The sequence below is a fragment of the Engystomops pustulosus genome, chromosome 9 (assembly GCF_040894005.1).
Source record: "Engystomops pustulosus chromosome 9, aEngPut4.maternal, whole genome shotgun sequence".
Classification (NCBI taxonomy): Eukaryota; Metazoa; Chordata; class Amphibia; order Anura; family Leptodactylidae; genus Engystomops; species Engystomops pustulosus.
The window spans coordinates 34,480,597-34,504,167 of record NC_092419.1 but is presented as its reverse complement, the minus strand read 5'-3'; the positions used below and the strand labels follow the sequence as shown (position 1 = coordinate 34,504,167).

General features: G+C 40.0%; 2 protein-coding genes across 6 annotated transcripts in view; one reads left to right on the top strand and one right to left on the bottom strand.

The window, feature by feature from the left end:
• LOC140077158 (P2R1A-PPP2R2A-interacting phosphatase regulator 1-like) overlaps positions 1–23,571 on the top strand; it is a 981,687-nt gene that overhangs the window by 174,141 nt on the left and 783,975 nt on the right. The window lies entirely within an intron of this gene.
• Positions 226–17,124, bottom strand: CCDC160 (coiled-coil domain containing 160). Of its 4 annotated transcripts, none has more exons than XM_072124078.1 (3): positions 17,104–17,124; positions 5,787–5,845; positions 227–1,800 (listed from the first exon to the last, which is right to left on the bottom strand). In XM_072124078.1, exon 3 carries the CDS (start codon positions 1,774–1,776, stop codon positions 871–873), a length of 906 nt encoding a protein of 301 aa, XP_071980179.1. In that variant the 5' UTR covers positions 1,777–1,800; positions 5,787–5,845; positions 17,104–17,124; the 3' UTR covers positions 227–870. The 4 variants fall into 4 exon arrangements, with proteins under 4 accessions (XP_071980180.1, XP_071980179.1, XP_071980178.1 ...); XM_072124077.1 differs by lacking the exon at positions 17,104–17,124 and adding an exon at positions 6,174–6,237; XM_072124076.1 differs by lacking the exon at positions 17,104–17,124 and adding an exon at positions 6,084–6,224.

Here is a 23,571-nt window from a genome sequence, read left to right as displayed (position 1 = left end):
TAAAATAGCAGTGATCACAACACATCCTGGGTGGCCAGGAACGGAAGGAGGAGGTTTTCAGAGTCCTGTCTGGAAACTCTGTGCTGGGGTGATGGCCTGGGTGCCCACAGAGAGTGCTCTGAGTGCCACCTCTGGCTCCCGTCCCATAGGTTCACCACCACTGATATAGGGGAACACAAAGCGCAGGAGACTCAAGTGCAGGTGATAGATAGTTTATTACGGTAATGCTCACCTTCTCATGTAGGTTATATAAACATATAATAGGTGGTGTCTTGTACTGAGGGAAGAGCTGCTCACGGTGGTTGTATCATCACGGGGTATCAACGTCCACAGATTAGACCCGTTTAGCAGTAGAATCCAATGCAAGGACAGTCCATTTTTAAAGCGCATCTTCCAGAAATCAAAGCATTTTTTAATTACAAAAGGTATTTAAGAGGTATAGAAAACAACGCGTTTCGGCATTGAACTAATGCCATCATCAGGTTAAAAACCAATATATGTGCAAGTAGTATAGTTGATTCCCTTTTAGATCCTTGCTTGCTATTCATTGGTCTCAATACACATGTAAACAAGAGCCATTTCAGGACCTTTGAAAGCCCTGAAACTGCAGATTCCCCAAAATATTGGTTCTAGTATCATAGGTAGGAAGTTTATCCCAGACTTGTAGGGGCTATAATATTCATACAGCAGTCTTCATCCGCCCTGGTCCCTACAGCGGCACACTGCTAGGACAGTTTTAATAAAGACTGTTTAGGATGCCGATTAAGCAAATTATCTGTAAATAATATTAAAGCCTTTAATGCGGAGTATGAAAATAGCTTTTAACCATGGAAACCCCCCTTTAACACAGTATAGACATTGCACTAGAGTTCACTTCTCATGGATGTAGAGCCTCCTTAATAGGTCCAGTTCAGCCACATCCTGAGCTCGCTGGTGGCTTTCCACGAGCCTTTCTTCTTTGAGTGTCTCTAGTTCCCTCTGCATCTTCTTCATTTGTGCCTCATACTTGAGTTTTGCCTTCTCGGAGGCGATGATGATCTTTAGTTGGTGTTGCTGCTGTATAGTATTGAGCTCGTGCTTCAGTTCTGAGTTTTGCAGCTGTAGATGGTTTATCTCCTCTCGAGCTTTACTCAATCTTGTCGTAAGGTCTTGCACCGTATCACATTTTTGGTGCGCGTCTTTCCTCAGGGCTTGCAGATCTGCCCCCTTCTTCTCTCCCTCTTTCTTTAGTTGATGAATCAGGACATTTTTACATTCATTCGCTCTTTTTGATGCCGCCAATGCCATTTTTAGAGCCTCTAACTCCCTTTCAGTCTCCTTTTGTTTTGCCTTCAATTCAGATATGTGAAGCTTGTAAGCGTCCAGCTGAAGGCTGGAATGAGCTCCCTCAGAATGTTTTTTGTCCATCTCAGATCTTAAGAGATTTAATTCTTTTTCGTTCCAGATACAATGGACGCTGCTTTTAGCGGCTGCAGTAGAATCATTGTCCGCTTTTTTACAGGACTCACAGGTGGCAAGTTGTGCGGGAACAGCCTGGTCCTGCACAGAAGACTCCTGGACGATCATTTTAGACAAGAGCTCCCTTTTCTTCCTATTTTCCTTCTCCTGAAATTCACACAATGCCGCCCTGTAGATAGCTTCCAGCTTGCTGGCTCTCTCTATTGCCAGTTTTTCTGATATCAGTAGTTTTGGTTCTATACTTTCATGTAAGAAGTCTTCTGCAGTAAAGCGTGGGGAGAATAGCTCTTCAACCCAATGTTTTTTACTGTTCTCCATCTTGTCCCAAAAGACCTAAATGTACTAAAGAAACAGATAAATGAAGAATGTTTTAATTACATGATAAGGAAATGTAATCAATATTTATATTCTAAGAATGGTCATCAATGTCAGCAGCGTCGGCTCGAGGTATCAGTAGGACCCTGGGCGGCAGAGCCTCAGTGGGCCCCTTTGCAGTGAACTCACATGGTGACATTAAAATTCAGAAATGAACAGTCTCCTGTTCCCTACAATATTGCGTGGTTTGCATAGTTTATCATCCCAAACAGACCACTCATGGTTATTTTATGTATTGTACCCACATGGTTATTTAATATGAAGCCCCCCTCACCCACTATGCATTCATTAAATACAACCCTCTCACCCCCTATGGATTTATTAGATACAGCCCCTTCACCCCCATGGATTCCTTATGTACAGCCTTATGTGGACCCCCCCAAGCAGCCCTGGGGCCCAGCACTTGCCTGGGTATGCCCAGTGCTGGCGCCGACCCTGAATAGCCAGTGCCTGTCCCACAGTATATAGCCAGTGCCTGCCCCACAGTATATAGCCAGAGTGTCCCCCCTAGTATATAGCCAGTCCCTGCCCCCCGTATATATAGCCAATGCCTATATAGGCAGTGCCTGTGCCCCCGTATATAGCCAGCAGCCCCCTGCCCAGCCTAAAAACCCCAAAAAACCTCTGTACTCACCTTTCTGACGCCCCCCGCAGGTCCTCTTCTGTCCTCAGCTCCGTCTTGCTGACATCATAGTGTGTGCTGAAGACGGAGTTGAAGACAGAAGGCGTCGGAAAGGTAAGTACGGAGTTGTTTTTTTTTTTTATTGAATCAAGTATAAGCCGAGTTAAGGTTTTTCATAATATACGGTAATTAAGTCTGGGATTAAGCAGGAATTTGAAAATAACTTGGAAATTTAAGGGTAGACATACTATAACTGTCTAAGGCTGCATTGACACATGGAATTTGTGGGTCGTTTCAAACGCAATCATACTTCAGTAGGAGATATCAGGAGAGGTCCATACATTGCATTTGGAAAAGCAGTGCAAACACCACCTGTCAATGTGGCCTAAAATTTAGACTGTCTTCTTCTGCTGATTTATCACCATGTCTGATAATATATATGTATATATATGTTACACTATTGTCTAGAAGTTTGCACCTTCTATTAGCTATCATAATTTACACCAATAATTTCGCATTCTCGTAACACAGCATTGAAACTTATGCCCACTTTCCTTGAAGCCATGGCCCTTTACTTATAAGCCACGCCCCATTTTAGAGGTGTATAAGTCTAAACGCAATTTTCCAAAATTTCAAATCAATTTTTTAAAAACCACTTAAAGAGAACCCGTCATGCAAAATAACCCCCCTAAACTAATTATATTTTCATAGACTGCCATTAGAGAGCATTGCCTCTATCCCTTCATTGTCCCTCTACATGCCTGTAAACCTAAGCAATGAGGTCCTAAAGCTGTATGCAAATGACCTGTGAAATGTCCAATGAAGCATTAGCATATTCAAGCTGTCCACTCTATTCATGAGTGGGAGGCACAGCCACACCCCCAGTGCATGACTGACAGCCTGTATAATGATGTGAGGCTGTATAATGATGTGCTTCCTGGTGCTGGTGGCCACGCCCCCTGCAGCCTGTGTGTGCATGTGTGTGTGTATAGGAGAGATACAGCAGATCCAGGCAGCCATGTTACAGCAGAACACGTCAGATTCATGTGTAGCTGATGTCTGTGTCTCTCACATGTGTATTAGGAGGATGCAGCATGTCAGCAGATGCAGCACACACACTAGCCATGCTTTACTATACATTACACACAGACATGAGCAGGGGAGGAGAGGGGAGGGGGAACAGGGGTGACATCACTGCCTCTGACCATGTGACCAGCCTCATTTACATGATAAAAAATAAATGAATAATGTATGAAATAACTAGATAAAGGCTGGGATGGGATCCTTGTGAGCTGCTCCAACAGGTAGAGGTGACAGGACTAGTGACACAGACCTGATGACAGGTGTCCTTTAAGGTTTTGAAGGGCTTTATACATATATTATACAAATCACCCTTTAAAATTGCACCCCTCATACAAACTATATTTAAGAACCTTGTTGGGCCCCTTACACACGAGAGAGTGTGATGTGTCAGCCTCCTGCGTGTTCTGGCTGGAATGTCCAACCAGAACTCTGAGCAACGGAACTCAGCATTCCGGTTCAGTTCCATTTCACAAGGGCCCTAACCCTTTCATTGTTTGATAGGAATTAAAACAAAATAAGGCCTCTTTCACACGAATGTATGCTCGCCCGGGCTACAGCCGCACAGTGGAGGAAGGAGGAGAGCGGCACGGGAGGAAGGAGGAGAGCGGCACATCCATACATACGGGGAAAGATCTTTTTCCTGTGTACAGTACGGTGGGTAATTTGTCCATTTAAATGGATGGACATAGTGCTTATTGAAATGCATGTAGGGTACAGTACTGGTAGCATAAAGCCAAAAAAAGTGTGAAAGCGGCTTAAGGTGATTGTCAAATATTTTCAATAATAATTTCATTTGGTAACAAAACGTAAACGTTCACAACCCGTAATAGAAAAACAAAACACTTCACACAAATGGTTGTACATTTTCTCCTCTTTGTCATACTCCACATGAGGCTGGCACATGTAACAAGCGACTAAACACACTGTGAAACTTGTTTCAAATGAAATGCGCTGTGACTGTGGTAATCTGTTATCCATGGCCTCCTTCAACTTTAAAAATGATGCTAATGAGCCAGAAGGGCATTGGGGGGTATTACTAAAGCCCCTCCATGCTGTAGCTTAATATGCTGTTACACTGTGCAGGAGCACTTCCCTCCTCTCTCTGTACAAACGGTCATATGGAACAATAGAAGTGACGGCTCTGCTATGAGGATGAGGGGGTGACACAAGAGGTGCAAGTGCTTGTATAATGGTCCAGCCATTCTTTATAAAGGAGATTACATCAAGCAGAGAAAGGGGAAAGTGCTTCTGCACAGTGTAACTGCCTATGAAGGCAGGAGGCCATGAATAACACGTATAGGATGGTTACCACAGTCATGGTGCCCCTGGTTTATCATGATAGATTTTGGTGGTTTTTGGAGACTACCACACACTAGCAAGAGACACAGCTACCGCACAACAGGCATTGCATTCTTAAAAACGCAAGCAAACAATGGGGGTCATTTACTAAGGGTCCGATTCTCGTTTTCCCGACGTGTTACCCGAATATTTTCGATTTGCGCCGATTGTACCTGAATTGTCCCAGGATTTTGGCGAACGCGAACGGATTGTGGCGCATCTGCGCTGGCATGCACGTGACGGAAATCGGGGGGCGTGGCCGAACCAAAACCCGACGTATTTGGAAAAACCGCCGCATTTAAAAACGGAAATTGTGTCGCTTGCGAAGCGCTTACCTTCACCTGGTCCAGCTCGGTGTATTCCGGTGCGTTCAGATGATTTTCAGCGCAGCAGTGCCACCTGGTGGACGGCGGAGGAACTGCCTTCATAAATCCCATCCGGACCCGAATCCTGTTCAGAGAATGCGCCGCTGGATCGCGAATGGGCCGGGTAAGTAAATCTGCCCCAATGTGTTTGAAACCGCAACAGGAATGAGACAAAAGCGCCACGTGTGTCACCGGCCTCACCTCTCTTCAGCTGTTGAAATGTGTTTTAAAACGCAAAGTTACGCAACCAAACTGTAACGTGTGAACGCTCCCTTAGAGACTACAACATTTTTGATGCAGATTCTTGGTGTGGAATTCAAACCCTGTTAATTATGGAGGTATCAGTGACAGTAATATGGGCCATAGAATACATTCACATTACGGCCATCTGAAAGTAGCATTTTACAGTAAGAAAATTCTCTATCCTCATTTGTCCCTCAGCCTCCTCGCTTGCTGGAATAAGCCGCTGCAGAGCTTGTCTCTACGCTTTTGTACAAAGCCATGAAGATTGATTCATTCATTACTGCATAGATTGGTATATTTACCATTCAGGATTACGAGAAAGTTGGGTGACTGCTCCTTTTTTATCTGCAGTGGCTACAAGCTAGAAGGGAATAAAGTACAGAAAGTCAGAAATATTTCGACATAAAAGCACAAATAAGTGAAAATTTTGCAAACTACAACAAAACCCCAGCGCTGTGGACGTCATACATAGGAGCTGATGCGGCTCTGCTCGCTGATGATGCAGATCGGAGTATATCTGCACCTGTCAGTGTCTGCACGGTCACATAGAGAACACTTTGTAGTTGAATAATGCAGTAATAAGGTTATGAGCCTCTCACCCTCCTCCTCTCCACGACTCAGCAGCAGAGATTGAACCCTGCGCATGAGCAGAGTCGTCCCTGCATAGGAAGTAGCTCTGATGCACTCACCCTAACAACCACACACACGCTGCAGCCCCAGGCACCAGCACCATGTGATCTGCTGCAGCCAATCAGCATTAGACATGGATATTTCAAGTGCTGAGAGCAAGAAGAGAGTGCAAGAGTTGAAAACATCACATGACTCCGGTCACATGGACCCCAAATGTGCAGATGGAGGACACAAGCTCGGAGGGAGGGAGGGGGGAGAACATGTATGTGCAAAATAGGTATTAAAATTAGAAATAATACACAATGTAATTAAAGAATTTAAAACCTCAGAATTTTTTTTTTCTTTCAACCGCGAACAATGATCATCTGAGGCTGGAGACATGGCATTATGTCCCTCACCGCTGCAAAATAACACCATAAAACATATGACAAACCAGACGAATTCATCTGCTTTTTGATGATTGTAGAATTCATCCAGAACATGTGACCACAGCATAAGGCTGCATTCACCTGCAGCATCTGAATTACGTTTTAAAAAGCTATTCAATGGCTGTTGGGAGGCAGTTACATTTCTACTGAAATGCTTGCAAGCACCACATGTTTTGCATTGTTTACATGTGATAATAAGCTAAGAAGAGTCATATTTTGAGACGAGTCAAGCTTAGAGGCTGCAGGGGGTGTGCTTCTTCGGATGTCGCTATCTTCGGTTCTATAGCATGTTTTTGGTGTCATATTAAAGATAAAAATGTCGTTTTACAGATCGCATCAGGTTTGTGGCTCTGTGATCTAAAGAACCGAAGATACAGGCAGTAAAAGACTTTATCAGAAAAGTGGCGTACAAGTTCTGAAATAATTGCAATTGCAAGCGCACTGCCAGAAATTGGTGTTAGGTAAGTGCGGAGGGGGAACAAAGGGACATGGCCGACGATGGAGTGGACACAGCGTTCTGATGTATCTGAAGAGGCAGGGACTTTGTCATAAGCTGGAGCACGAATAAACGTCCCCTATAGTTAGGAAACGTGAGTTGAAAATCAAAATCCAGCTGCCTGAATTTCCACTTTTGTAGATCACAGAAACAAGCCTGATGTGATCTAAAAAATGCAATTCTCTTATATTCTCTATGATTCCTATTGTATCTAATATAACACAAGAAAGAAGGTTTCTAGGTACTATATACGTGGTGTTTGGAACACGTTTTTTGGCCCGTTTTTAAGAAGTCCGTTAAAAACGCATCAGTTTTTTGACGGACTGCTTAAAAACGGGCCAAAAACACGTGCAAACCGCCACGTGTGCCATCGCCCTGAGGATTGTCTGTCAGGGTGCGTTCAAACGTTCTGCTAGCATCGCGTACATAACGCGCCGCTAGTGCACAGAGGGCGGTGCTCGGGCCGATTGATAACCCGATAATGCGCTAGGATCGCGTTATGAAAGCGACGCTAACGGAACGTTCAGTTTTTCAGATGCAGTTTTCAAAGCCAAAAGCAGCTGTGGATGATACACTTCCCTTGACTCTTCTCTGCTCATTTCCACATGATTGGAGGAGATTTTTTAATAGGTAAACAGACAAGATTTTACACAAAAGACATAATTCTAGAAAGGAAATTTACCTAATGTTGCTTCCGTAGTAGTTTAAAGGGATAAAATCCAGTGACAGGTTCCTTTTAAAATCTTCCAAAATGATAGAGACTTAATACAGGCAGTCCCCGGGTTACGTACAAGATAGGTTCTGCAGGTCTGTTCTTTGTATTTAAGTCGGAACTGTATATTTTATAATTGTAATTTCAGACAGAATTTGTTTTGGTCTTTGTGGTAATTGGATTTTTAAAATGTTGGGTTGTCATAAGAACCAGGGTAACAATAAAGCTTCATTACAGACATCACTAATAACTGTTATACCTGTTTATTGGAGTATGGGATTAAAGTACAGTAAATTGCCAATATCCAGAGGTCCGATTGTAACTAAGGGTTGTCTGTAAGTCGGGTGTTCTTAAGTAGGGGACTGCCTGTAGTGGTTTTATGGGAACTCTCGCTGTCATTTTGAGGGTGCTATCTATAATTAGTAAAAGAAGAGTACACTGATACAAAATCTTCTAGTCCAACTCATAGTCACTAATAAAAAGCTAATAAGCATATGAGCTATGCAGAGAGATCATTACTCCTCTATCAGCGTCAATCTTCTCTTCACAGCTGCCATATCTGATTTCTTCTTCTCCAGTGAAACCCAAGCTGCAGCTAATGGATGAGCAGATGTCCTAACCATATGTGAATGCTAATGCTCCAATATGACCAATGGGAAAACATGTTTTGCGGGACTCAGATGTCCAGTGATGGGCTTAAAGGGGCTTTCCAGGAAACCATTCATTATTATTTTAAATAAATGCTGAACAATGCAACATACCAGTAGATTTTTATTACAATCCTGCTCCTGGCCCTTGTTATTAATTTACAGTCAGACTGAAATAGAGAGATTTTCACTAAGCGCCTGTAGGACTTATGCAGTTTGATCAGATTGGTGACGCGTTCATTATACATTATTCATTCATTCATTTAATTTTTTTATGGCTGAACCACTGTACAAGCACTGTCAAATTTCTGTGTGACCCCTATATCTTCATAAACATCCATACGTCAGGGTTCTCATTCCTATTGTTTCATCTGACAATGTTATTGCTTTGTTATGTCTTGTGTTGTTTGTATATGCACCTAATGATCTATAAAGTGCTGCAGAATATGGTGGAGCGATATAAATAAAGATACAGGCGGTCCCCTACTTAAGGACACCTGACTTACAGACAACCCATAGTTACAGACGGACCCCTCTGCCCCATGTGACCTCTGGTGAAGCTCTCTTGATGCTTTACTATAGTCCCAGACTGCAATGATCAGCTGTAAGATGTCTGTAATGAAGCTTTATTGATAATTCTTGGTCCAATTACACCAAAAATTTTGAAACTCCAATTGTCACTGGGGCAAAAGAAAAAAAATTGTCTAGAACTTCCATTATAAAATATACAGTTTCGACTTACATACAAATTCAACTTAAGAACAAACCTCCAGACCCTATCTTGTATGTAACCCGGGGACTGCCTGTAATGATAATAATTCCTTTATATAGCGCACACAGATTACGCAGCGCTGCAGATTACTGGAGCTTGCCAAATCGGTCTCTGTCTCCAATGGGGCTCACAATCTAATAAACATACCAGTATGTTTTGGAGTGTGGGAGGAAACCAGAGGACCCGATGGAAACCCACTCAAGCACGGAGAGAACATAATGGGGCACATTTACTAAGGGTCCGAACACCGGCTTGCATGCGACACAAATGGGGGGGGAGTGGACTTCAGACAACCCGACTGATTCGGACAAACTACAGAATTAAAAACGAAATTGTGTCGCAAGATCAGCACTCACATGCATCGGGAAGAAGATTTGAACTCCGGCAGACCTCAGCGGGGGAAGCGACGGATGCAGGAAATCGGGCGCACAAGCAATGTGAATGGCGGAAGATCCGAATCCTCGTCGGACAACGCACAGGGGGGATCGCGATGGGACGGGTAAGTTATTGTGCCCCATAATGTATTGTGAGTATTATACTAAGAACCTTGTTGCTTTTATTCCTTATAGTGTGGATGGATTTTTGATGCTTTTATTATTTGTTGATGTAAGCTGTATAAAAATAGAGCTAGTGCTTGATTGCCTGATTCAGATTTCTGTGGAATAAGTTACGTGATCGCGGTTTTGTAAATCCTTATTACTGCAAAACAGGGAGTCAGTGACCTCTAGTGGTAAAATCAGGCAATGCACAGTATATTTCATAGAATGTTCATATTTCCATTTTTGCCGATGTCCCCCACACCAGGTTTTTTTTTAGCAGACACAACAGGCGTTGCAAATGGGTGTGAAACAAACTCGCCTGTATTAAAGAGCCCTTACAAGTATAAACTCCTAACTTTAAACAACGTAGCTGTTTTTGGTTCATCTTATTCCTAAGAAAAGGAATAGAATTTGATTAATAAAAGCATATGTGCATATGTGAACACTTGTGTGTTCGGTCCTTAAACCATGGATTGTGCAGTGGGGATGGGATTCACTGCATCATAGTGATATACAATGCGAGTACTCCCTGCTTCCCTGTTACAGTGCTGATTACAGAGGTAAGAAGGGACTCCTTCTGCATGATAAGCATTGAATTTTGAAACTGCCCTTGTTTTATCTTTATAAGGCCTAATTGTGGGCTGTGATCTGGCTGCACAAATTGTGGCCAGATCATAGCCCCCATAGAGGTCTATGACGCCCGGTTACGGTGCAGTGAACACCCAGGGACACATTTATTAAGGGCTGTGCACCAGTTTTCTGGCACACTTTGCACGTTCTTTTCTGTGCAAACTGCTTGCACAGGTATTTAAGAAGTGTCTGCGCCACATTTGTGTCGCACATGATCGTTTTGCGGAGCGGCTGCACTATTCTTGACGAGTCACTCATTTCTGCAGTGAAGGGGGCATTCCGGTGCTCAGTCGGACCGTGTGCTAGATTTAACACGCAAAGCCTGACAAAAGTGCAGGGAGCTGCAGATTCATGAAGAATGTGCACCAGAAATCCTAAATCTGGCGCCCTCTGCACACTACACAGGCAGCTGCACATAGTATATACTGCACTGTTTTTAGTAAATGTGGCCACAGTGTCTCACCGCAGCCTGGAAGAACCGGGCTGCCACGCTGCAAGATATAGAAGAGATTCTCATAGATACTGAATGATTTGTGGCACTTTTGCTTCCCTCTCCAGCTGGTCAGGTTAAAGCCCTGGCGAAGCACACGGTCATGTGCAGAGAGCCTTAGAGAGTCTATTGGCTTCCAAATCACCATATATCTAAAATAAGCATTGCCTAGAGCCCTATATAAGCTTTCTAGACATACTGTACCTTTCCTGTGTTCCAGTGTCATTTTAAAGTATTAAGTATCCTAGGCAATGTTGGTTTTACTTGTGGGGTGATTTTGGAGCTAATATATTCCCTGTAACTGAGGACATATCCCAAATGACTACATATGTAATAAAATGCAATAGTATTATTTCAACAACATGATGACATAGTGGCCCTCTCCCTCCAATATATTTATATATACTGTATTGCACAGAACTCAGAAGCCACAGAATCTGTTACATTTCATTACAAGGTATTAATCACATTGATGCCCAAACATGTTTTGTCAATTGTTCAGGGGGAATGGTTCATTTTCCCAATATTTAATATTTTAAGGGAGTTTACCAAGTGTTATAATCTACTTGCAGTGTGTAATAGAGTAATGTGCTGTGATTTTCAGCACAACTTTTTTTTCTCTTAATTATGCCAATTCCAAGAAATTACCATTGTAATCTGTATGCTAATTAGACAGTTGGTGCACCAGGGTGTGTCCTCAGCACTCAGAGCATTGAGATTCTTGTCTAAATCACTTCCCACTTCCCAGTTACCCCCCATGTTTCTCACAAGACAAATATCCTGCTTATCTGACTGAGAGGGGATAGTCCATACTCCCCCTAGGTCAGTGATGGCTAACCTATGGCACTGGTGCCAGAGGTGGCACTCGGAGCCTTTTCTGTGGGCACTCAGGCCATCAACAGAGATGAGTCCAGGTATCTTCCTGCAGTCCCGGACAGCCCAGGACTTGCTGTGCACAGAGCTATTTTAAAGTGACAGCTCAACCTGGGACTATTTTCTGCTTTATTGGTGTCCTCAGGTGCTGTTATCAATGAAAACTGTGACAGAGAAGGGAGTATAAATCACAAATTAAATTTCTGTGGTAGCACTTTGCGATAAATAATTGGGTCTTGGTTGTAGTTTGGGCACTCTGCCTCTAAAAGGTTCGCCATCACTGCCCTAGGTGAACCAACTGCATATGGGTATGGGACATATGGATTTAAATTAGAGCTTCTTGGAAACGGCATAATTGACAGAAATCATAAAGTTATGATGGGAATCACATGTCATTTCTCTACAACATTCAGCAAACAGATAGTAATGCCTGGTGGGAGGGTAGACTCCCTTTAATACTGCATCCAATACAGAGTTCCCATACAAACAATCCAAATGCCTGTGTAAAACCCCCAACAGTATTAAAAACTATTTACTAAAAATGAGTCAACTTAGTAATTACAATCTATAATAGTAAGATTACATTTCCAGACATATATCCTTCTGTGAAATGTGAATATATTGAAAAAAATCACCTACTGAACCGTAAATATATCTAAATGTTAGCTTGCTCTGTATGTACTTTACGTGACCTTTTGAAACATAAAAACTCTAAAATGAATAAAAATGAATCAAATGTAAAAAAAAAAAATACTTCTCACTTAATACCATCATAAATCCCTACTTAAATCCCAAATTAGAGGGGAATACAGCATTTCCACTAAAACATACTTGAAAGACAAGTAATCCGTCCTGTTACACACTACAGTTCTTTTTGTAATAAAACAGCATCCGCCTTTGACATTCAACTTCTTGACGGAAACTAGCACTCACTAACTCAAGTTCCCCAGGTATAGGTCACGACCTGCTGATTGGGTCAATGAGTAACTGGAAACTCAGGATTTTACTCAGGGCAAAAAGTCCCTTTATAAAGAGGATGAAATGTTGCTTCATGCACTTATGTAGAAAGGTAAACTGTACATGTGTTTCCATGTTCCACTCATGTTATCGCCAAGAGAAGAATAAGTGGGTTTCTCATATGAACAGGGCAGAAAGCTGTAGGAACCATTAACAACCCAGTTCTGTAAACTACCCCTGCAGTTACTACTATTTGTATAACTACCACTATGAATACAAATTCAGCAACAACATACCTGGGGGCCTAGCGGTGGGAGCTTTTTTTTAATTTACTTTTCCCCACTCCGCCTACCTAGAAGTTTTCCAAGATAACCCAGGAAAGGCTATATACCATTTAAGACCAGCAACGAAACAGCTTTTTTGCCCTAAAACACTGGGGATGTTAACATTACCTATTTTACTAACCTTGACCACCATAGAAATTTTCCTTTCTGTCTTAAATTACCAGGGATTTAGATAATTACACTTGTTGCTCAAGAACACCAGTAATGGGCATCAGCTATTAAGATATTCACATGAACTCTTCTATTAACTTAGACCATGTCACAGGTGCTGCTGCGACCCACCTGGCCGGCTCCTGTCTCTGCTTCCTCGGCCATGCGCGCCTCCCAGAATCCTAGGGTGCGCGTGTGCTAGCTTCAGAAGATTTAAAGGGCCAACGTACCATTAATTGGAGCTGACCATTTCCCAGAAGACCATTTAAGTCTGCCTCTCCCTACACACCCTGCTGGATCTTTGTGCTATATGCCTTGGAAAAAGCTAGTATTGTTGCCCTGTGCTTGTGTATTGCCTTCCCGCTGTGACCCCAGACCTGTTCCCGTTTACACTCCTCCACTGCCAACCCTGACCTTCTGCTCTGCCTCCGACCCTGAACATCCTTTCTATTACGCACCTGCGGAACAACCTGGTGGTACCACGCCGCAGCAAGTCCAACCCGCTTTGTGCCGTACTCTGGTAAAGACTGGTTGCCACTTAGACTCCCGTCCCAGGTGTCAGCTTACGTCATTGTCCGTTGTGGTCCAGTGGGTCCACTACCCCTGGAGCCTGACAGACCACCAGAGAAGCTGCCATTAAAGGGGTTGTACCAAGTTATCATGTTATCCCCAATCTACAGGATAGAGTACAGGACACAGGTTAGGGTCCGACTGCTGGGACCGCCAGCAATCCTGAGAATGGGGGTCTTGTTCTCACTAATGGGGGGCACAGCAGGATGAGAATGTGTCCTTCTGATCCATTTACTGTATCTCAGCCATCTCAGGCACTGCCTATATAAGCCAATTTCCAATGCTCCCATAGTACTGAATTGAGCGGCAAGAGACAGGCTTGTCCTGTTCCTCCTCAATTACTGAAAATTGATTTCACGCTCATGATCGGACCCTCACCGATTGCCTGCTTACTTGGTACAACTCCATTAACTGTTTTACTAATCCATCAAGGATATTACCGTACTGATTTAACCACAGACCGTGAGGCTACATTTACTACTGTTATTTACAATAAACTTTACTCTTACCTTTTGACCCAGATAAACCAAGACAACATTTTGTCTTTTCTTGGGACACAAAAACAGTTTGATTACTCTGGGAGATGTACGCAACATATAGATTACTCTAGAATTTAGACACTGGACAGAGTGCTAAGCATTTTGCCCCAGTGCCAGGAGAAGTTGTGCCTATTTAATTACAAGGCATGGTTGCGGCCAGTTCCACACTTATGTACATACATTTATACACTCATGCGCACACATTTATGCACTCATATATACAGTATATATCCATTTTTTACACAAATACGATATATACACATCACATACACAAACATACTGTATTATAACACATAAAGTATATACAAAACATATATGCACACATGTATACAGTATAACCACACCATGAACACACATACATACAGTACCAAATACAGACATGCAGTAAACACACAATCACATACAGTATTTACACTATTTACACACACACAAACAGCATACACTCTCATTCATGCAGTACACATCATATATACACATATATACAATACCATATACACACACATTCAGAATAGACACTCATACAGTATCATATACTCACATCACATATAGTCACATGTACATATAAATCATATACACACATCATATATTTTCACATGCAAATGTAAATCATATACACACATAACATACAAAAACACATATATACACATACAGCAGGGGCGTTAGATGCTACCCAGTAGCTGCTGACCACATGGGGAAAGTAGATGGCACAATGTAGAGATTAAGATATTCCTAGTTCTGCTGTCCCCTCTCCAACCCCCCTCCATTTCCCAACATTTCTCATGGCTGGGCCCCCTGACACTGTGGGCCCCACAGCTTCTATGGCTGCTACCCCTGTAAAACCCCTGGCTGCGGCTGGCGTACACTTTAGCCATCTTTTATATCAGAACACTGTCATTAAAGATGAGAACTCTGGTAGTGGCCGGTAATAGCCTACCCATTCCTTACCTCCACCACACTTCCACAAGGGCAATGGAAAACCTCAATTTCTGCAAAACTGGAGGATTGTTCATTTTTATTCTCTAAAAAGGACATAATAAATGGCAACTCTAGTTATCAGCAGGGGTGTAACTTAAGGGGGTGCAGAGGTTGCGATCGCATCCGGGCCCAAGAGGTTTAGGGGGCCCTTATGGTGTCACTTTCCCATATGAGAAGACTAGGGGCCTGGCACAGACTTTGCACTGGGGCCCATCAGCTTCTAGTTACACCACTGGTTATTAGGATGCACACAATGCAGTATGTTACTGTTTATGCAGACTAAATGAGATATTGTTTCATGTATCTAGCTGCTGTATACCTAATTTTTTTTGGGAGGTAAAATGCAATATTGATGATACATGTGGCCAACATTGTATATTTTTTGTGTATTTAACCCCACGCTCACTACCCACCATTGGCGCCTGTTAGGACATCTGCATTGCAGACATACAGATATTGATTTTTCTTGTGGACAGCACACAGACAAGCATGAATATTATCAACCTTATATATGCAGCAATAATGACAATTTATGCCCAAAATAATAATTGTATGCCAGGTATAGTGCCAGGAGTGTAAAGTAGATAAAGCTGGCATATTTCACACTGCTATGCTGATATATCACCGTGTCCCTACCTTATAATTCTTAACAACAAAATTGAGCTTGTAAAATAATTATCTCCTAGAAACAAATTTACACCCTTGAATTCCAGTTTACAGTTTATTTATAGAATCTGACTACATGAATATTTGAGAAATTATAAACTTCAAAGTTCATAGCATTCCTCGATAATATATTATTTAGGCCTCATTCATGTCCTATATTTCTTAGTGCACGGACACGGTGTGGTGAGACAACATGTGCTCATGCACCGCAATTGGGTGCCATAGGCATCAATGGGGACTGATGTCTGAATATGGTCTTACAGGTGCTATACAGTATTCTGATACTTGCACCTTTGAGTATCTATTTATGTCACCTAAAGATCACAAGTATTTGATAATCGGTTTCTGTATATAGCCTTCACAGACAAACATTTAGCTAATTACTGATCAAGAAACCCTATATTGGCAATATTGGGGCACATTTGCTTACCCGTATGGAGGAGATCACTGAAAGTGCATTGTCCGATGACAATGCACTGTGCCGCGATTCACTAAGATTGTGTATCCTGCATGTGTCGTAGTTAACCTTCTTCTTCCCGGTGTATGTACGTGTTTGATCTTGTGACACAATTTGAAACTTAAATCTCGCGCTCAGTCCGAATCAGTTGGATCGTCCGACGGCCCGCCCCCCAATTTCTAATGCATGAAAGCCAGCGCAGCTGCTCCAAAATCCGATCTTGTGCGACAAAATCCTGTGTTAAATACCACTTTGGAGTGCAAGACTAGTCTCCAAACATGGCACAGCCAAAAAGTACCTCCCTTTAAGGCTACATTTACATGGCTTTTTTTTCAAATGTAGCGCATCCATTGACATATACTAACAGAAAGAGGCTTCCTTCATGATCTGACCAGTATATGCGCATATTGTGGAAAACACAGGATAGAAAATTGCAATAATCTATGTCTTTCCATCCTGCTCCCTCCTGCTGAGTGACATATACGCTCAGTGAAGGTCACTGAAGCCTATGGGGGACGGATGCAACTGTAAGACATCCATACCCGGACTCTGCTGAAGCTACATTCAGGGAGGTCCCCTGTGCTGATATTTCATGTCAGAAATGAATTAGAATTCTATAAATGCAGTTACAAAAAAGTTCTACTATTCTGGATTCCTGCTGTACTGGATTCCATTTTAAAAGAACTTTTTATATTGTTGGGTCTGCAAAATACAGGAGTGTATGAAAAAAAGGAGCTACCGTACCTTAGAAACATGTTCCTAGTGACAAACAGATGATGCATGTCTTGCCTGTTCCTTGGGTTGTAGCATGGGACAGGTCACTGTGACATAAATAATGCAATGAGCTCACTAAGTAAGTCAGTCTTTTATGTAAGCTACAAACTATAACATCTTGTTCAAAGGTGGGTAAGTAGCTACTTACCATACAGAAGAATGCACTGTAATGTACGTGAACCTGCAATGTAGATTTACACACTCCTGTTTTATTAAAGGGGTTGTCCAGTTTCATCAGATTTTATACTATGAACTCCAGGGTGTCAGAGCATATGGCGGGAGCCTCTGTACACTAACAGGCTCAGGAGGTGATTGGAAGCACAACGGTATCAATCTGCAGTTTCAGGACCTTTGGAGGACCATCAAAGGTCCTGAAATGGCTCTTGTATACATTGTGTATTGAGAGCAGGAACAGATGTGTGAATATTTTTTTGGCTTAATGCCCTTCTAAGTATTAAAGGAAACCTACCATTTAGAATGGCAGGGGTAAGCTGTAAGTACCGAGCACCAGCTCAGGGTGAGCTGGTGCCGGTACTTACTTTCGTTAGTGTTTTAAACCGTGTTATCGCGGTTTTAACACTTTTTAAACTTTAGAGCAGGAGAGGCTTCGGCGCTGCGCGCGACCGTGTGCGCGCAACATCTCCGCTATTTCCTATGTAGGCGCGCGCACGATCGTGCGCACGCAGCACCAAAGCCTCCTCTGCTCTAAAGTTTAAAAAGTGTTAAAACCGCGATAACGCGGTTTATAACACTAGAGAAAGTAAGTACCGGCACCAGCTCACCCTGAGCTGGTGCTCGGTACTTACAGCTTACCCCTGCCATTCTAAATGGTAGGTTTCCTTTAAATTTGCTTACCCCAACCCTAGAAGTATAATCCCGGGCTACCACCCAAACCACCTACATTATAATCCACTACTGGGGGCATAATTGTTATTTAGATGATTCTGCTGTAAGTGACTATGTATTTTTATGTCCACAGCATCAATGTGTTGCACGAAAATCTTCTTAGCCTTTGTAGTGTTAATCACAGATTGTCAGTGAGACAAGCCAGTCTAATGAATATGAGCTTCATGAGGTTTTTGGTAATGTTGTCGGTATTTTTAGGTTCAGGTGTGGGCATTTTATTAAAGTTTCCCTCATTATTTTGTTGGAAATGATGTCGTGGGGGATCAAACAGGCTGTATCTATTTTTAAAAATGAAGATGCTGGCCCAAAATGCAGCCAATATACAGCCTAGGCCCATGGTACCCATAATCTGCCACCGATCTCAGGTACTTCATGGTCCCCACTCATGGAAACTTTTGCACCTCAAACTTTCAGGCTATTTCTTGCTTCAACATTTTCAATAATATTGTAATACTGTAATTTGTTCTTGGTTACCCACTGGCACTTTCTCTGTGGCTATCCAGAAGCAAATATAATACCTATGTCGGCGCCCTAAAGCAAACCCAAAAATACTAATGAATATAGTAAATATTAAAAGATCCCCTAAGTGCAACACCACAAGTGCTCAGGCAAGAGAAAAAAGGAAAAAAATACAGGAGCAGAACACTTCATTACAAAAGCTTTGTAGTGTATAAATAATCAGGTGACTGCACTGTTAAAGGGAACCTGTCCCCAGGGAACTTATTTCTTCTATAGATTGTATAGGTTGTAGAAGCCCATCACACTTTTATTGCAAAGATGTCTTTTTGCCTATTCTGTGCATTTGCATTGAAATATAATTGTGTGTTTTAAATTACCTTGCACCCTGACAAATTCCTGTTCTGAGTCCCAGATTAGTTTTGGTTTGGCTACATTAAACATGTGACTTGTCTGTGCTGCTCACTCTTCAGCTCCCAGCCCCCACCTTTGTGTTTCCATGCAGCTCCTCTCTCCTGATCCTTCACTCACTAAAGGTCAGAGCTCGCAGCCTAGTGTGCTGACATCAGTGGAGGAGGGAGGAGCTGTACAGGAGCGCAAAGATGGGGGCTGAGGAGTAAGTGAGCAGCACAGACCGGTCACTTGTTGTTTTGGGGGGTATATAACATATTCAAAAATATAAAAACCAAATTATTAAATTAATAGTACACGCTTTTTCCATTTAACATGTAAACAGTATAAACTTTTAACAAAAATATAAATAACTAATATTCCCACATCTAAAATATGCATTACATTAAAATGTTATATATTATTTATGCTACAAATGCTAAAAATAATATTAAAATGCCCCAAGTACTGTAATCATTTTTGGTCAGTTCCTCTCTACAAAAATAAAGATTAAACAGCTGTATATACCATAATTTTTTTTCCTAATGTTGAGACTAGTAAAACATAACAAAACCTAAACATTTTGTGTTGTTTACCACACAGTTAATTTCGTAAAACCCCTCTTCCCCAAAAATAGATTGTTGTGTTCCACTCCTCCATACAAATAATTGTTTTAAAGTTTCTCAATACATTAAACGACACATTAAACAATGTCATTAAAAACAATAACTTATCATGCAAAAAAGAAAACCTCATAAGGCAATGTCAGGGGGAAAATTTTAATTTCATAGTTCCTGGAAGTTGAGCAAACAAAAATTAATTTGGCTCGTACAGAAAGTATAGGGAAATTTGATAAGATCATTGAATATGTTCACATATGATCAGCTTTGGCTTCTGTTAAGAATATTACATAGGATCCTTACACTTCCCTAGATATATATATATATATATATATATATATATATATATATATATATATTATACAACAGAAGTTGTGTGATAGACCTTAAGCTAACAAGTTACTTAAAATTTGGCTATATGAAACCTAACTTTATACTACTGTTATGGCACCAGCTTCCAAATAATAAGATTTAATTAAAGCATCACAGCATCACATTATTTTTAAATAAAGTTAACTTACAATAAATGTGGGTATTGTAAGAACAATTAAAGCATAAAGGTTCAATGAATATTTTAAATGAGGATCTTACAAGTAACTATTATACAAGAACATTTACATTTTATATATTTAGATATATTACTGTATGTTTGCATGTGGCAGATTTATGTGACTAAATTGTATTCCAAAATTCTATGTAGTGTTTCAACAGAATAAGTATGGATTGCATGCTTTATTCAGAATGATAATCATAGCTATTATTTATTTATATAGACTTACCGTATATCAGATAAATTCAAATTAAATGATAGATACAGAGATTTATATATAGACACACAGATAGATTGACAAATGCACAGATAGTAATTTGATGGTTGTTATTATGTGATGAGCAAAAAAATGTGGCTGAATAACCTTGACAACATACCGCAAATGAAAAACACAATGATGTATTTTATTTATATAGCACAGAAAATTATGAGAAACATTTGATATAGATAGATAATGGATAGATATTAAATAGATGCAAGATAGATAGATGTTGTCTTGATAGATAAGATAGATGATGTTAGATGGGGAATATATATGAGATAGATAGATAGATAGATAGATAGATAGATAGATAGATAGATAGATAGAAAATAGGTAGATATGATTGATTGATTGATTGATTGATTGATTGATTGATAGATAGATAATAGAAATTAAATAGATAGATAGATATAACATAGGTAGATATTATTGATAGATAGATAGATAGATAGATAGATAGATAGATAGATAGATAGATAGATAGGGAATAGATAGATAGGAAATAGATAGATAGATATGAAATAGATAGGAAATAGAGATAGATAGATAATAGAAATTAGATAGATAGATATAACATAGGTAGATATTATTGATTGATAGATAGATAGATAGATAGATTGATTGATAGATATGAGATAGATAGATAGATAGATAGATAGATTGATTGATAGATATGAGATAGATAGATTGATTGATAGATAGGAAATAGATAGATAGATAGATAGATAGATAGATAGATAGATAGATAGATAGGAAATAGATAGGAAATAGAGATAGATAGATAGATAGATAGATAGATAGATAGATAGATAGATAGATAGATAATAGAAATTAGATAGATAGATAGGAAATAGGTGTATATATGATATCTACATATGATATATATGTAAATTTGAAATAGATATACTAGATGATGATATATAGCAGATAGATATGAGATAGATAAATATGACTGATTTGACAAGTTCTGTGCAGCGCTGCGGAATCTGTGTGCGCTATATAAGAATTAATATAGATTATTTAGAATTATTATAGATAGATGATATATTGCTAGACAAAGTTGTGTGCCTACACCAAAACGTTGCCCTGATGGAATAAAGATTCACCCTTTTCCATTTACTTTGGAGTGCTGCCTACTTTCTGGATTTAGATGATATATTAGATAGATATGAAATAGATAGGTGGATTCATAAAATGGGAAGATAAAATGTCAGATACAAAATAACACAAACAATAATTTGTACTTGTCTTACTTTTCTTACTTTCTTCATGGGGCTCTGTACAGAGTATTTTAATAGTTACAAACATTAATTGATACAAATATACAAAAAATAAAATCATGCCAGTAAGGAACGCTTGTCTTCTTTTTTTTTTTAAAACAACATTGAAAAGTAAATCTGGCTAGTAAGAGTAGAAAATAATAATGGAATGTGGGGTTACCAATGTGTATAGATAGTGTATAGAGATCATTCTAGCATGTGTTCACTGTTAATCTAGAAAGTAGTTTCTTTCTTCTTTCAAATGTGCTTCCTCCAATCTTGTGCATGTGTTTTGTACTTCTTGATGCTGGTGGTATATAGGGGGATGGGGGGAAAGGGATATACTAAACACAACAGGAGTTTAAGGGTCATCAGCTTTTAGCCTCAGCATGACCACCTCTTTAAAGTATGAGAAGATCACGTGGTCCATTGCAGGCTGTTAATAATTCATTCAGAGCACGTTTTACTCTTGAGGAAATGCTTTGTTCTTCAGATTTCCCCTGCACCCCTCCCCCACCCCCCAACACTAGAAAAAAAAAATAGTCATTTTCTTACACACCAGTCTCACATAACACACAAGAAAACATGTTATGCAACCTTCACTAATCACTAAGAAGTAAGGCACATCAAGTGTTCTGGGAAGGTTGATAGAAAATTTACATAACTATAGATTTAATAAACAAAAAGCTATTTTTTTAAACAAAACTTGCAACCTCTGTATTAATATAGTATTATACACACTATATAGTATAGTGTGTTGTCAACTTTATTTTAGCTACTGGTGACCATAGAAATCCTTGACCATAGAAACTTTTAGGTTTCAAAAAAATAAATGAAATAATAATAATATACTATAAGGCTGCTAATATAATTTTATTTTTATTGCAAATAAAAAAATATTTTTCATTATTCGATTTTTTGGGCAACCTTATTTTTGTATATTTTTTAATGATTCATTTAACACAGTTAATATTTTATACCGGATATTTTTTTTCTTAATGTAATATTATTTCAGCTACTGTGCATACTTTATACAGTTAAATCTTTAAAAAAAAATGTAAGAAATAAGAAAAATATCTTAAAAAATGTAAATGTACTGTACTAATTTTTTTTAGTTTGAAACCTATTTTTAAAAAAGAGTTATTTGTGGTAAGAAAACTCTACAAATTACCCCCAATACGTTCTAATTCAGTTTTTGTTTTACTCTCTTATATAGTATATAAAATGTTTGTGGCTGGCTCTAGACATGAGATATGTATCCGCCGTTCATTAGTAGCACCTGCTATATCTTATGTGTATGACCAGCACAGATCTTGCCACATAATCCTAAATTGGAAAATCTCATGTCTATGGTAAAGTAGTTTAAAAACTAAGTCAAACCATATAATAAAATCATAGATATAATTTATTGTCACAGTTTTTCAAATTGAATCGTTTTAAGCATTTGTATAAAATTCATGCCATATCCATAAAAGCAACATTTTACGTTTTCTCACCTATGGGGTTATATGTGACTTAGATCACTTTCACACAGCAGTATTTTAGTCAGTAATTTGCTTCAGTCTCTGCAGCTAAAACCAGAAGGAGATTTGAAATATGTTAAACAAACTAATCTTATAGGATAATTTTTATTTCAGCAAAATAATGTTACTGTTTGTATAATAAAAAGTTTTACAATTTTCCAATATACTTTCTGTATCAATTCCTCATAGTTTTCTAGATCTCTGCTTGCTGTCATTCTATAAGAAGCTTCATTGTTTATTTCCAGTGGACAGAAATCTGACCATGGTCACACAGGTGCACGGCTCGTTAAATCCCTGGTCATGTGATGATACACAGGTGCACGGCTTTTTATATCCCTGGTCATGTGATGATGCACAAGTGCACGACTCGTTATAACACACAGCTCTGATTACTCTCTGTGATATAATGAGCTGTGCACCTGTGGGACATCACATGCACATGTGTGACCATGGTAAGATTTCTGTCCAAAGG

Excerpts from the sequence above, each read along its gene's own strand:
- CCDC160 (XM_072124078.1), bottom strand. The coding sequence starts at position 1,776 with ATGGAGAACAGTAAAAAACATTGGGTTGAAGAGCTATTCTCCCCACGC.